Genomic DNA, 15,215 nt, shown 5'->3' on the forward strand with positions numbered 1-15,215 from the left:
TAGTGTCGTGTGGGTTGTTGATCACCCTTTCTCCTCCCTCTTTTCTTAGGATCCCATTTGACGCCTATCAAGATTTTACAGAATGCTGTAAATAATTGTCAAAGTTATTCTTCAAGAAACAGAAAGGCTTGCAACGTTTTCATAGTAATAGAAACTTTCACAGTTGCATTCAATGCCTAACGTTGCGGAAACCGAAAGGTCCAATGATTCTGGAAATGGTGGACACAAATCTGAGAGGATGTCTCCGGAAGAAAATCTACAAGGTGCTGTCAAATCTTTCTGCACAAGTGCCTCAGAAGCACCCCTGGGTCCCAAAGGAGATGGGCATTATCCGTGGAGTTGTCCTGTGACTCATACTCGGGAAAAAATTTATGCCATCTGTTCAGACTATGCCTTTCTCAACCAGGCAACCTCAATCTATAAAACCCCAAATCCTGCCCGCTCTTCTTGCCTCCCTGATAGTACCTCATTATCTTCTGGAAATAATTCGTCAAGGTACATTGGTATCCCAACGAGTACATCAGAAATAATCTATAATGAAGAAAATACCTTGGAAAACTTATCCAACAGCCTGGGCAAGCTACCTCTTGCATGGGAAATTGATAAATCAGAATTTGACGGGGTGACTACAAATTTGAAACACAAATCAGGTAAGGAAGGAGCCCTGATGATCATCCATGTAAGCAATGAGAAAACACTTTTTTTTTCAATCTTGCAGTTAAACATGTTTTCTTTTTATAACACTGACCATTGCCATCATCTTGTCTGTCATTGTGGTTAAAATAAAGGAACCTTGGGCATAGGTCAATTAGTTCATTAATGCATTCCCAATGGGAATGCATTTTGATTTGAATATCAAAGAATATTTTAAAAACAGGATTACAGATAAGTACACAGTAACTTAGACAAGGTCAATGATGTATCTAGAATAATGCTGTTATTTTGTAGTTTTGCACCATGAAGTCATATTTCCTAAACTAGAAAACATTTAGTTTTCTTTTTGTTATATGATAACCTTATACCTTTCATTGTTAAAATGTTTTGCGCACCCAGTGAAGTCTTCAGGTACCACAGAGTAGGTTGTGTACTGTGCAACTTAGGTGGATGCCATTCACTTATGGTTCAGTGCATGAGCTTTTATAATCACAGCAGGGTGGTTCTGTGGTAGGAACTAATGCTCTTCAATTCTTCATTCTGAACTCACAGTAATACATGAATTTTGTGAGATCTACACTATAAAATGTCCTCATTTTATAGGTGAAGAAAGTGAGGCTTAGAGGGAATAAATCTTCTGCTCAGAGTTGCACGACTGTCACGAGGTAGAGCTTGGATTTGTGTTTGACTTCTGGGCCTCTTTGTTGTGCTGTAAAACCTCCAGACTTTGCTTGTCCATTTGTGAAATCACGCTGTTTCACAGAATGTTATGTAAATTTATGATTTTGGAGGCATGTGGGAAATTTCATTTTGTGTCAACATTTATGAGTTTTTCATTTTCCTTCTTATAATGCCTTCTTTTAGGGTTTTAAACTGAGGATATGCAGGTCTCCTAACCAAGTTGGGAAGTGTCTACTTTTTTCTGGGGGTTTTCAGAGGACTGTTTAAGTCTCTAGCTAAGATTATGGCGTGATCTTCAGTCCTGTTAGTTTGTGATGCATGTTAGTCTGGCCACCCCATCTAAGACCACAGACTCCTCATCCCTCTGTTAAGGGTACTATCTTCAGTGATAACTGTGCCTTACTCCTTAGGATGGTCATTTCTTTCTTTTTCTTTTCCTGTTAAGTCTAAGTAGGAGTTCAGTAGTTTTTCCGCTTTTAGTTTGCTAATTTTCTTGGTTGTTTGTTTTATTTCATTGATTTCTGCTCTGTTGTTTCCTTTCTTCACCTTACTTTGGGTTTACTTTGCTCTTCATTTTCTGACTTTGTAAAATGGAAGCTTAGATCACTGATCGGAGACTTTTCTGCCCTTATGCATGTAATGCTTGGGGTTGTTCTGAAGTGCTGCTTTAGCTGCAGTGGCTTTGATACCCTTTATTATTATTATTATTACTATTATTTAATCTGAAGTATTTTCTAATTTACTTCGCAATTTCTTCTTTGATATGTATGTGCCTTACTTAGGCGCGTGCTGTTTCATTTTCAGGTATTTGGTTTTTTTTTTTTTCTAAATAGTGATTTCTAATTTAATACCACGGTGAACAGAGGACATATGGTCTCAGTCTTCTACGCTGCCCTGAGACCTGTGTTATGGCCCAGCATATGGCCTGTCTTGGTGAATGTACCGTGTGCACTAGAGAAGAAGTGCACTCTGCAATCACTGGGTGTATCTATCGATATTAATTAGGTCAATGCTCGAACGTGTTCTCATCTTCTGTCTTTAACTCTTGTTCTGTCCGTTGCTGACAACGGTTGGAGAGTCATCATTTCACCATTTAATTTCCTTTAAAGATAATACTTTTTTTTTAAATGGCAGTAAACAGCTATTGACATAAAATTTGCCGTCTTAACCGATTTTTCTGTGTACGATTCAGCGGCACTAAGTATGTTCATTATTGTCATTTTCAGGTCTCTTTTCATCTTGCCAAGCTGAAACTCTGTACCCACTAAAACTCTCTCCCCCTTCCCTCTTTCCTCAGCACCTGGCCACCGCCATTCCACTCTTGTCTCTGAATCTGATGACTCTGGGGACAGCACGTAAGTGCAGTCAGACAGTGTTCATCTTTGGGGACTCTTACTTAGGGCCACCCTGCTCTCTTCTGCTTAGAATTTGCTTGGACTTCCTTTTCCACTCTTCCCCTTCCAGCTGACCTGTGTCTCCAATCTGAAGTGAATGGAGCACGTAGAGTGAGATCCGCTTTGTTAGATCCACTCTCTGTTTTTAGATCAGGGCAGTTGGTTCCTTTGCATTTCAGGTGAGTACTGATAAGGAGGGACTTCACTTCTGTCCTTGTGCTGTTTGTTTTCTACATGCCTTACACCTTTTTTTCCCTTCATTTTCTGCCTTACTGTCTTGCTTTGTGTTATTTATTTTTTTTTAGAGGTGGATCTTCTTATTTATTTATTTATTTATTTTTATTTTATTTTATTTTTTATTAAAATCTTTATAATGAGGGGGATCGCCGGGGGAAGAGAAGAATGAAGGAACTTTGGATGGTGTAGAGGAAAATGGGGTGGAAGGGGGTGGAGGACAGAAAGACAGCTTTGTGTTATTTTTTGCAGTGAGATCTTTTAATTCTTTTTTGCTCCCTTTTCTTCGCATATGTGTATTCCATAGCTATATTCTTTGTGGTAGCTGTAAGGGTCACATTGGACATTCTAATATTATAACAATCCAGTTTGCACTTTTACCATCTTAACTTCAGTAACATTCAAAACTTCTGTTCCTATAAGCTTTACCCTCACAATCCTGCAGTTAATGATGTTACAGCATTACATCTTGATCTGTGGTATGTTCCACAACATAAACTAACATTTTTATGCATTGACATCCTAAATAATATAGAAAAAAGTGTAAACTTACAAACCAAAGTAATAATAATACTAACTTTTAAACTAATAAGTTTTTTTTTAAAATGCATTAATCTCTTAAGTCATGCACAGTGCAAAAAGTGGAGTTGCGGGGCTGGGGAGATAGCTCAGTCGGTAGAGTGCTTGCCTTGCAAGCAGGGAAGCAGGGGCCCTGGGTTCGATCCCCAGCACCCCCCCCCCCCCCAAAAAAAAAGAAAAAGAAAAAAAAAGTGGAGTTGCAAATCAAAGATAAACTAGTGCTTTTATAGATGTCCATGTAAGTCCATTCACTGAGATCTTTCTCTCATCACATGACTTTGAGTTACTGCCAAGTTAGTGTCCTTTCATTTCAACCTGTAGGACTCTCTGTAGCTTTCCTTGCAGACCAGTTCTACTGGTAATGAACTCCTCCAGTTTTTGTTAGGGAATGTCTTAATTTTTCCTTCACTTTTGAAGGGCAGTATTGCAAGTCCCAGGAGTCTTGGCTGATATCCCTCCTTCTTTTAGCACTTTAAAAAGATCATTCTGCTTGCTGCCTTTTGGCCTTCAAAGATTCTGGATGGTGAGACTCAATATTTTCAGTTGTTCTATTTGTTCTACTAATTGTTTCTTCTGCCTGGTCAAATCTGCTGTTGAATCCCTCTAGTGAATTCCTTATTTCATTTTGTATTATTCAGCTTAAGAATTTCCATTTGGCTTCTTTTTAGGTTTTCTCTTTATTGTTATTTCCCTTTGTATATATATTTTATATATTATATATGTAATAATGTAGTAACTCTAGAAATCAGATTATTCTCTTCCCTAGGATTTGTTGACTTTTTGTTGTTTTTTGATTGCTGTAGGCTGTATCTGTGCTGCTTATCAGACTGGGTCTAAACTTAAGGGCTTCTGAGGTCTTTCTTTGAGCCTATGTCTTTCTTGGGTATGCACAGTGACTTTCTAAATTACACTCTGTATGTTTTTTGATTTGTTTTGTTTTGTTTTGTTTTGTTTTGTGGTGCTGGGGATTGAACCCAGGGCCTGTGCTTGCAAGGCAAACACTCTACCAACTGAGCTACATCCCCAGCCTTTGTTGTTGCTTTTGAATATCCTAGAACTTAAATGTTTGGTTCCCAAAAAAGGACAAAAAAGAAAAATGAAGAATTTTTAAAAAAGGAAAAAATGACACAAAAGGGCATTGGTACTTTTCATCCTCTGGAGGGGACAGGGGAGCTGCGTGGGAGTGGGTGAAGGAACAGCTGTCCATCCACGCACCAGCGCTTTTAAGACCAGAAGCAGCAATCAGCAATTAGAGCTCATATCCCCAAATTTTGTAGGACATGGTCCCTGTTGTGCAGCCTGGCTCCCTCAAGCTGCCTGGAAGAGATTGCTCAGGATCACTTGCATTCTTGCCTGACCCTGAGCTGGGGCTGGGTAGACTCTACCTTGCTCTGAGCCAAACTTGACTTCAATCATCCACAGTTTACTCTGCAAGCCTTTCCCTGGAAGCCACCATCCTTCTCATGAGATTCCACAGTTCTCAGGTAGTTGTAACAGACAGATTTGGGGGTATAATTGTTGTCCATGTGGGGAGACAGATTCCTGCTGCTCTCTGCTCTCCAGTTCATTCTGTGGATTTTTAAAAACTGTGATTTGAAGCTGATATAAGATGCACATACATTTATGAGTTTTTAAAATTTTTTTTAGTTGTAGATGGACATACTTTTTTATTTTATTTATTTATCATTTATGAGTTTTTTCCCTTCTTCATGAGCTTGCCCCTTTTATCATTATGAAATGTCTTTCATTATCCTTGGCAGTATTCATTGTTCTGAAAGCCACTGGTTTTGATACTGATGTAACTGTTGCAGCTTTCTTTTGATTAGTATTTGCGTGGATATCTTTTTCTGTCCTTTTATTTTAGTTCTAGAATTTATATTTCTAGCCTTTCTTTCTTACCTGGAAAGGTTTGCTGTATTTTCATTTATTAAGAGAGCATTTGATAGATCTCAATGTGTAATTCTAATACCTGCCTTAAAATTCTATCTGCACATTTCAAAATCTGGGTTATGTCAAAGTTGATCTTATGTATTTTGTATGAGAGAGTCATATTTTTTAGTTTTCCCACATGTTCTAATTTTGGATTGTTTCCTAGATAGCAAGACTGTTACGTTGACTCTGGTACATTTTCCAAAGGGTGCTGAGTTTTTTATTTTGACATGCAATTAATTTGGTTGAACCAAGATTGCAAGTTCTATCTTTTGGGGACAGCTGTGTTCTCAGTTCAGTCCTTTTAGTCTCATTTGTTTTGCTTGGGGCTTGCTCCATGCCTGCATGACTCAGGGGTCAACCCAAGATTTGGCCCCTATTTATACATTGACTTTGGGCCTTCCTTTCTTTGTGACTCCCCTTTTTATGCCCCTTCCTGCTTTCCATTGATGGTAATTGCCCAGAACTGTCTTATGCTCCTTCAAGTAAAAATGATGATGCTTTTTCTTCTATTTGCTAGCTTTATATCTGTTTCTAAAAGCCAGTATAGTGTATGTGTATGTGTGTGTGTGTGTGTGTGTGTGGTGTTGGGGTATGTGGTGTGCTATGGGTAGGGTGGGCAATGGAAGAAGGGGTATGGTAATGACAAGGGCAGAGGGCAGAGGTGCTGAGTTGATGTGATAGGGAGACAGAAGTGTTCAGAGGTTGTTCTTCTCTGTTCCCATCTTGGCTTCCACTTTGACATAGATTCCTTTTGTCTTTAGGACCCGCTGCCTCAGTGGGTTCTCTTGCTCTCTACCAGAAGAATCAGGTGAAACACATGTGTAAAAGGAAGGAGGCGCTTCAGTGGAGGGTTCTTCCTGAGCCAGAAAGGAGACAGTGCTGATGAGAGAGCTGCCTAAAGCAAAGGACAGAGGTGTAGAGCTTTCACAGCATCTGCAGGGTAGCAGGGTCCCAGTCCCTGATGCCACCACCTCCACAGGGTTTTAGCTGGGCTGGTCTCTTCTTCAGCCTGCCTCTTCATGCAGGTCTCATTACCACCCGAAGTCTCACATTGGGGTGTGCCAGGCCAAAGAAGTAGAGGGGGCTGTGGGTAACCTCAGTGACTATTCTGTGGGTGCATTCACCCCTCACCCCTGGTGTTGCTCCTTATCATCTGGGAGAGTCCTTGATATTTTTTTCAAAACAGGGAACACTATTGTCCAATCTCTGTGGGTTTGATTTTAGTGACCTTGCCTAGCTGTGGCTTCTTGGTGTTAATGTTGACAACATGACCTCAGAAGGCTGAGCTGGCTTCCCTATCTCCCTTTTCCTGGTGAGTTATCTTAATTTTATAGCCTTGAAGACTGGTCCGATTTTTAACTCCTAATTTTCTGGTACATCTGTCAACCCCAGAAGGCTGAGAGCCTGCTTGGTTATCTCATTCCCCCCAAGAGAAGTTACTTCCTTAATTTTAAGGGGGTTTTGTTTTTTTTATGTTTTTTCCCTCTTGACTCAGAAGTAAACAGTGCACAGAAGACAGGCTCCTCAGCCCTTGGAGGAAAGTGTGGGAACAGACCACTCTGTGGCCTGCTGCTGTTGTAGATTTCCATGTTTTGTTAGCTGGAAACCAGGTGGCTAGGAAAACTGTCAAGGGAATTAAGTCATGATTAGGCAGCGAAGATATTTTAGGGAATGGTGGAAAGCCATGTTCTGTCCTCTGACTCTACAATTCATTTAATCAGTGAGGGAGAGTTGGCACAATGAGTTTTAGACCATGTTTATCAGTGGTTGGTTGCTCAGCTTTGTGAAAAATATGTTGTTCCCTGTGAAGACTAGGAATAATTTAAACGGAGGGGGTCACTGCTGCTGCTTCTTTTTTTTTTGGTACCGAGGATTGAACCCAAGGACGCTGAACCACTGAGCCACACCCCAGCCCTTTTTTATATTTTATTCAGAGACAGGGTCATCTGAGTTGCTAAGTGCCTTGCTAATCTGCTGAGGCTGGCTTTAAACTCCTGATCCCCTGCCTCAGCCCCCGAAGTTGCTGGGATTACAGATGTGTGCCACCACTCCTGGCTGTTAAAGGCACTTTGAATGAATAACACAATTCCCTAGCCGTGTGTCTTTACTAAGAATGTATCTGTACAGTCTGTTTTATAACTTATGGATAACTCATAAAAATAAAATATTAATCCTCAGTTAATTTTTATCAAAGAATTTAAAGTATTTGGGTATAGTTGCCTGAAATGTTAATTAATAGCCTTTTAACAAAATGAATTTGAACATTATTAATATTTTAATTTGTATAATTTTGTGACTGAAAAATCTATTAGCATGTTTCAGATATTCAAAGGTATAAAAATTAAATAGGTAAATTTTCACTCTCCCTTTTGCTCAGCTGCTAACTCTCTCCTCCCCTGTTGGTAACCACTGTTGGTGGTCTGTGTCTGGGGAGAAGCGTATGTATGTGCGTGCGTGTGTTGTGTGTATACGTGCATACATACATACATGCGTCTGCCTGGAGAGGAGACTGCCTACCATTCTGGTTCCTGGTGCTAATGTGCACATGTGCATCCTTTGCCATCCGGTGTGTGTCTCTGAAGGCCTCAAGGGGTTTTTAAGTATCCATAATCACGTTACTGCAGCCAGTGCTTTCGCTTTTTAACAGACTTGTATTAATGTGGTTTTACTGTTTTATAGAAAGGATTCATTTTCTGGAAGTGGTCTAGTTTAATAGTTTACTGTTGGTCACTTGATTTTCTAGATGTGGCTAAAAAGATTTTGTGATTGATTTTTCACCAGCCAAGTGGCTAGCTCTGTACTTGCAATGTAAGAACTTGAGAGGAGATAGCAACCCTGGTTGATCAGTTTTTATTGTCTTGCTTTCTTTTCAGGGTAGGGAACTATTCTTGAAAATACACATATTACTTCACTGCGTTTGCAAATATCATTTTTAGAGCTTATGGCAGTTGCTTTTAAATTTTGATATGTGATTTTTATCATGGCAGTTTACTTCATAACAAGCAGTTTGTTTATTTTAGTCCCTTGTATTCTAGGCAATGTGAAGAAACAAGTTTCCAAGAAAAAAACTTCAGAGAAAAAAGGAAGACATCAGAGGGAGTGTCCTCAGCATTCTCCTCTTGAGGACATTAAACAGCGGAAAGTATTAGACCTCAGACGATGGTACTGCTATCGTGACAGTTTTTATTTTCAATTTTTAAAATACATATTTTGGCAATAATTTTGCTATTTATAAGTTTATAAATTATATGTGGTAAATATTTCTAGTTCTCAGATTATATCCAGGATTTTTAAATATTCAAAGGGTACCACAAATTTTTGGAGTAGATTAATCATGAGCCATGCCCATGTTCCCCAGACTTTCCTGGCCACTAGAATAATCTATGTGAAAGGAGAGGTACTGGGGCCTGAATTAGAACAAGATATATTCCATGCTTTTATAATTATGTCAAAAGGATTCTACTGTCATGTATAACTAAAAAGACTCATCTGTGAGTCCACACAATGGTTATCCAAATGGTCACATTTTGAAGAGTTGTATGCCTAGTTTTTCTTTGCTGAAGAACTTTCAATTAAGGCTGATATTTATCATGATTTTCATAAATTACCTAAGCTTCATTTCTATAAATGACTTTTTAATGTACTCATAGTACTAGTCTCAGATCTAATAAAATTAGCAATATTTCCTTAACATATAAATCGTAGGCTGAATTCAGTTCCCAGATTGTTTGAAAATGTCTTCACACCTAGCCCATATTTTTTCCTAAGGATAGAGATAAACCATCGAAGATTTCTTAAAGAAAGCCCATTTTACAGAGATAAATTGGGAGTAGTGAATATGTAGTATGTATTGGAGAAGAAACACAAAAATCAAAACATTAATTCAGGCTTCTTTGAAGAATGGCTTTGCACATTTTTGCTTCAAAGCTTTTAGAGCTTATGATCTGTTTTAACAACAAGTATGTGTAATTACATGTTAATGTTATAACATGTGATAAAGACAGACTAGGAAGGACAGATGGGAGAAATGCCTCCAGGGGAATAATCCTGGGGCTCTTTCCCACTGAGACTATTGCAAGATTAGGGTTGGAATAGGAAGGCCTATAGAAGATAGTAGAATGTTGGTAAAAGTTTTAACCTGGTTGTGAACAAGACCAGTTAACAAGTTTGAACTGATGAAGAAGTATGAAAAATCTTACGGGAAATTTTTCTTGGCCTCCATCTTTTTAAAAAAATCTTAAATTCTGTATGAGTTAGGCCACACTTGGTATTATAAGAATTTGTATGCATATAATACTTCCAAATATTTATAAACATACATTTTGTGACATATAAAACACTGTATATTATTGGACTTGTAAAACAATCCAAAAGGTTGAACTCTGGCACAATTATTCACAACAGAAAAAAGAAAAAAATCAATAAATGAATGAGTTGCTGGTGCTTCATCAGAGTGGACCACATAACAATCACTTGTCCACAAAAATTTTTACATTGAAATTCATACTCATATTGATTACTTGAATAAGGACATTAGTAAATTGTCCTTCTTTTCTCACTAAAAAATTAATGGTATTCCAGTGAATTAGTTGTCACCTTGAATCTTGAGAGGATCAAAGGTCAGTGGAGGAAAACTAGCTTTACGGGATGCCTTGGGATGCCCAAGGATTTGTGAAGTGTTTAAGATGGAAGGGGGTGATTTGAATATGACAGAGTAAATATAGGTTTTTAAAAAACTCTATTCCTTTCTGAAAACCCATGAATGACAAAAACAGCAAAATGAAAACCAGGGAAAACGATCCATCTTCTTTAGAACAAAGAAATAGCAACATCCCTGAACCATAGCATCTAAAATGTACTTACTATATCCTGTGCAGAGAAGACTCAGAGTAGCACAGACTACTACTGCAGGCCTCAAGCAATGCAGGTCTTCTTAAATGTTCATGTGATGGTCCCTAAACCATCCAGTGATCCTTTGGACTGATCAAGGGATGAGAGCAGTAGTGTGGGGGAGAATCTGCAGAGTTTTTTGTGGATATTCAGGTTAGCATGGCAGAAATGCAGAAGAAGGCACTACTAACCACCACTTTATCATCTTCCTGCCTGACTTCCAGTTGAAGATACTAGTGAATTTTAGGGAAGGTAGTGATTTCAAGAGTGGAACACAAGTTACCTATATTTTTAGGTGTTAAGAACACCATGACCCTCTTGATTGTTAGGAAGACTCAAACACCAATCCTTCTCAAATACTTCCAACAATTTGAAGAGGAAAGAATACTTACAAATTCATTTTATGAGGCCAGTTACCCTGATACCAAGATCAGACAGAGATACTATAAGAAATATACAGATGAATGTTCTTAAGGAATATTGATTCAAAACTCCTTACCAAAAAATTAGAAATTCAAATTCAACAGCACATTAAAATATTATATTCCGTGACACTTACTCTTGGAATGCACGGAAGGTTCAATGTATAAAAATCAATCAGTGTATCAGTTGGTATTTTTGGAGAGACTGTCTGACTAGCATAGCCCTCCTTTACAGTAAGCAATAAATTCAGCTTTGTATTTTTATTTTAAAAAAACAATCATTGTAATACCCCATATTAATAGAATTACAGTCAAAGCTTTTATAACTCATCTGAAACAGAAAAGGAATTTAATAACATTCAACTTGCTTTCATTATAAAAACACTTAACATGCTAGATGGAAACTACCTCAGTATAATGAAGGGCATATATGAAAAGCCACAGGTAACATTGAACTCATGATGAAAAACAGAAAACTTTTCCTCTAAGATTAGGAAGAAGGCAAGGATGCCCAATATCACTACTTCTATTCAAAATAGTACTGGAAATCCTAGCTAGAAAAATTAGGAAGAAAAAGAAAAGTATAACGAAGAGAAAAAATAATCAAGCAGATGACACAATTGTATATATAGACAATCCAAGATGCTATATAATAATAATGTTAGAACTAATAAGCAAGTTCAATGAAGTTATATACTACAAAATCAACACACAAAAATCAAGTGCATTTCTATACACTAACAATGAACAATGCAAATGGGAAATTAAGAAGAGAATCCCTTTTACAATAGTATCAAAAATAATAAAATAATTAAGCCTAAACTTAACCAAGGATGTAAAAGACTTATTCACTGAAAATTGTAAAACATTGCTGAAATAAACTAAAGACATAAGTTAATGGAAAGTGGTCTCATGTTCATGGATTGGAAAGACTCAATTATCATTAAAATGTCTATACTTCCCAAAGGAATCTACAGATTCAGTGCCATCCCTATGAAAATCTCAGAGACAATTTTTGTAGAAATGGAAAAAAAAAAATTCTAAAATTTGCATGGAACCTCAAGGTCTTCCTCCATGCATTTGTGGTCTTTGCCTCCCTGTCTCTTTTCTCTTCTTAGACGGACACCAGTCATTTAATTAAGGGCCTACCCTACTTCAGTATGTCCTCATATCATTAACTTGAATATATCTGCAGAGACCCTATTTCCAAATAAGGTCACATTCACAGATACAAGGAGCTGGCATATCTATTTAGGGAATAATGTTAAAACCCATGAAACAGCATATTAAATAAAATGACTGTGATTATTTTTTATATCTCAGCATCTTAATGTTCACAGTTCCATATATACATTTGAGGGTCTTTGCTGATTTGTGTACATATCTGTCTGCATTATAAGTACATATACAAACATGCACACAACATATATATATATATATATATATGAAATTTTTCTTTTTTTATAAATAATTTTCTAGGTAAGACTAAAATTGTAATTACAACAATAAGGCTTGTTTTTCTTTTTCACTTTGGCCACTCATTACTATCTTCATTAGTTAGGAAAAGATCATGTGAAAGCTAACCTTATTTCTTCTTTAAAACTGAAACCTGTGGTCTGTTTCTTTTCCTTATGTCCACGTAAGCCTTTCTCATTTCCCTTGAAACAGTACTACTTGGAAAATTGTCTGGATTACACAGTGCAACTGAATTGTGCCATGCAAGGGTTTTTGTGTTTCATTTTTAAAACCCTCTGTGATAGTTCTTCTGCTCAATAGATTCTTGCCCAGGGCCTTCACTGGACACAGTGGGTGATAAATGGATATTTTTTAGTTTTGAGTTGAAGAATCTCACTGAAAACTTGATAAGTGGGGGACAATGCTTTGCTTTGTTTCCCCAGTATTTCAGAAGTTGCAAATAATTGTGGATGCAGCTCAGCTAGGCATTCAGGCTGAAATTGAGAGTTGATATCTAAATCCATATATCATCTATCTTTCCATTGGTTTGGATACTATTCACTTTAATAGTCATAATTAGCTATTCTTATTAAAACAGAAGATTTATTTTTGTTATGCATTTATTATGTTTAATAAATATAAAATATTTAAAATGAATAAAGGTTTTACATTGCTTTTATTTATATTAACACTTTAAGTTATCATGAGATGAATGTTTCTGTTATGTCTTTTTCTTATTTTTTCAAATGAAAACAGCCTTTTATTTTTTCAGGTACTGCATAAGCCGACCACAATATAAGACTTCATGTGGCATCTCCTCATTAATTTCTTGTTGGAATTTCTTATATAGCACAATGGGAGCTGGAAGGTAAGTATGTCACTTTATTGGTTTCTCCAATTCCAAATTTGAAAGTGGTTCAATGTTGCTTTCTCTGTAATGGAAGGCTGAGAATAGGTTTTTCATAAATTAAGAAAAAATTGCTGCATTGTATTACTAGTCTTTTTAGCTTAAAATATATGCATGTCTTCTTTTCAATAAAATAAAAACAAAGAGTAGTGCTGAACTGTGTGCAAGCCAGATAGATGTGTTAACATTGAGGCAGATATTTGTGTGTGATTGGAACTGTAAAATGAAAGACGATGTTTCTCTTATAGTCTTCCACCTATTACACAAGAAGAGGCTTTGCATATTTTGGGCTTTCAACCCCCATTTGAAGAGATCAGGTTTGGCCCTTTCACTGGCAACACAACACTCATGAGGTACGAAGCACTACTTAGAGGCAATCCCTTATTTCTAGTTCTGCAAGATACTGATACTGTAGGTATATGCTGATGGTAAATCATGTACCTTGATGCCATGACCTCTCATAGATTTGTTGAGCTTGGGTTGGGTTTGAATTTCCCTAGAATTCAAATAATGGCCTTCCTTGTTAAAGAATTGGTGCTATAAGCAAATCTTCTTGTTATTTTCAGATGGTTTAGACAAATTAATGACCATTTCCATGTAAAAGGATGTTCCTATGTTCTATATAAGCCTCATGGAAAGAATAAAACAGCTGGAGAAACAGGTAGGTGAACATATACAAGATTTGTGCACACAAACCTGCTTTAGTGTCCAACTCAAGATGGGCTATTTTGATTCTTGAGACATTATGTAAACTCTCAACACAGTGCTACTTTCATCCAAATGGAAAATCATGATGGTAATCTGTAGGGACTCTTCAACACACAGTTGAATGTTTACCTCTTCTGATATTTGCATGAAGAGCTTTTAGAACTTTAAGGTGCATCATAAACATGGCTCTGACACTGTTTGTATTGTCTTGGTCCAGGCCGTGTGCATGTGTATGAGCTAGTATAATACCTTTGGGAATAAGCAGAGCATTACAGTTCCTTGTCCTATAAGGGAATGAAAGGATTTAAGAATGTCTGATGCCAGAGTGTGAAAGTGACAAAGCTCTATTATAAAACTGTCTTGGTTACAACAGAGATACAAAATGGAGTTGATCTTAAAGATTAGTCAGCTACTAATTAAATCATTTGTATTATTTAACAATGTCCATTCGAAAATTGCACAATAATCTTTTTGACTTTACAAATCTGATGAATGTAATTTCGTGTTAAAGAAAAACGACTCTGATGCTTGTTGAAATGGAAGGAAGATGACTCAGGATCGTTGCGATAGGCTCTGACAAAAGGAAGGAAGATTGGACTCAACTCCAAATACAAGAGACAGCTGAGAACGCACAGTCAAGGAGCAGAGTCAAGGGTCAGTTACTAGAGGAGACTTCAAGGGCAGGAGGATTCTTGCCAAATACCATATCAGACTTCCTGCTTAAGGCAGATCAAGGGCTTAGACATCAAGGATGGGGGTGATAAGGAACTTAATCAGCTACCAGGGGTGGAGGATTCTATTTAAGCTGACTTTTGCAAGATTCTTGCAAAAACTGGACACACAAGCCCAAGTTGAGGCTGGCTGAGAAGAGGGCTCAAGGATTAGTCCAGGAGAGAGCTGTTGTCAACAGAGGGTGTATGATTTACCAAGGTCAGGGACTAAACACTGAGTAAAATGCATTTCTGTTGACCTCCATTGGGTTTATCCAGGTGGGCAACTTGGAGAGTATGTGTGGGTTTCTAGGCATGCTCATTTTGTGACCTTGAAAAAGTAACTTGCTGTGTCCTTGTGTAAACCCTTTGTCTTTTAGTATTTGTGCTCACTGTATCGGACATGGTAAACAAAACAGGACCTGTTTGTGATTTACTTAGCACCGTGCTTCTGTGGGGAGTGAGGACTCCACAGCGCTAGCTTCTATTCTGACTGAGTTCTGTGCATTCACCTGGGGCCTCTCTGGCCCTGAGGAAAGACAGCTTGAAATTTTTGTTGATTTTTTTTTTTTTTTTTTTTTTTTAATTTCTAGGCAGACTGTCACCAATCCTTCTCAGTAATGGGTCAGGCAATTTAAAACTTTAAAAG

At 37.5% G+C, this 15,215-nt stretch overlaps 1 protein-coding gene across 8 annotated transcripts in view; it reads left to right on the forward strand.

Moving 5' to 3' along the window:
- Window positions 1–15,215, forward strand: part of BIVM (basic, immunoglobulin-like variable motif containing) — a 33,862-nt gene that overhangs the window by 5,844 nt on the left and 12,803 nt on the right. For 7 of the 8 annotated variants that reach the window (XM_079138626.1, XM_079138621.1, XM_079138627.1 and 4 more), the window contains exons 2-6: window positions 50–650; window positions 8,510–8,636; window positions 13,014–13,109; window positions 13,397–13,501; window positions 13,715–13,809. In XM_079138626.1, the coding sequence (XP_078994752.1) occupies window positions 173–650; window positions 8,510–8,636; window positions 13,014–13,109; window positions 13,397–13,501; window positions 13,715–13,809 (901 nt within the window). In that variant the 5' untranslated portion in view covers window positions 50–172. Of the gene's footprint in view, window positions 1–49; window positions 651–7,792; window positions 8,041–8,509; window positions 8,637–13,013; window positions 13,110–13,396; window positions 13,502–13,714; window positions 13,810–15,215 lie in introns of those variants that run through there. The other variant, XM_079138628.1, reaches the window with a different exon arrangement.

This window comes from Sciurus vulgaris, assembly GCF_902686455.1.
Source record: "Sciurus vulgaris genome assembly, chromosome: 4".
NCBI lineage: Eukaryota > Metazoa > Chordata > Mammalia > Rodentia > Sciuridae > Sciurus > Sciurus vulgaris.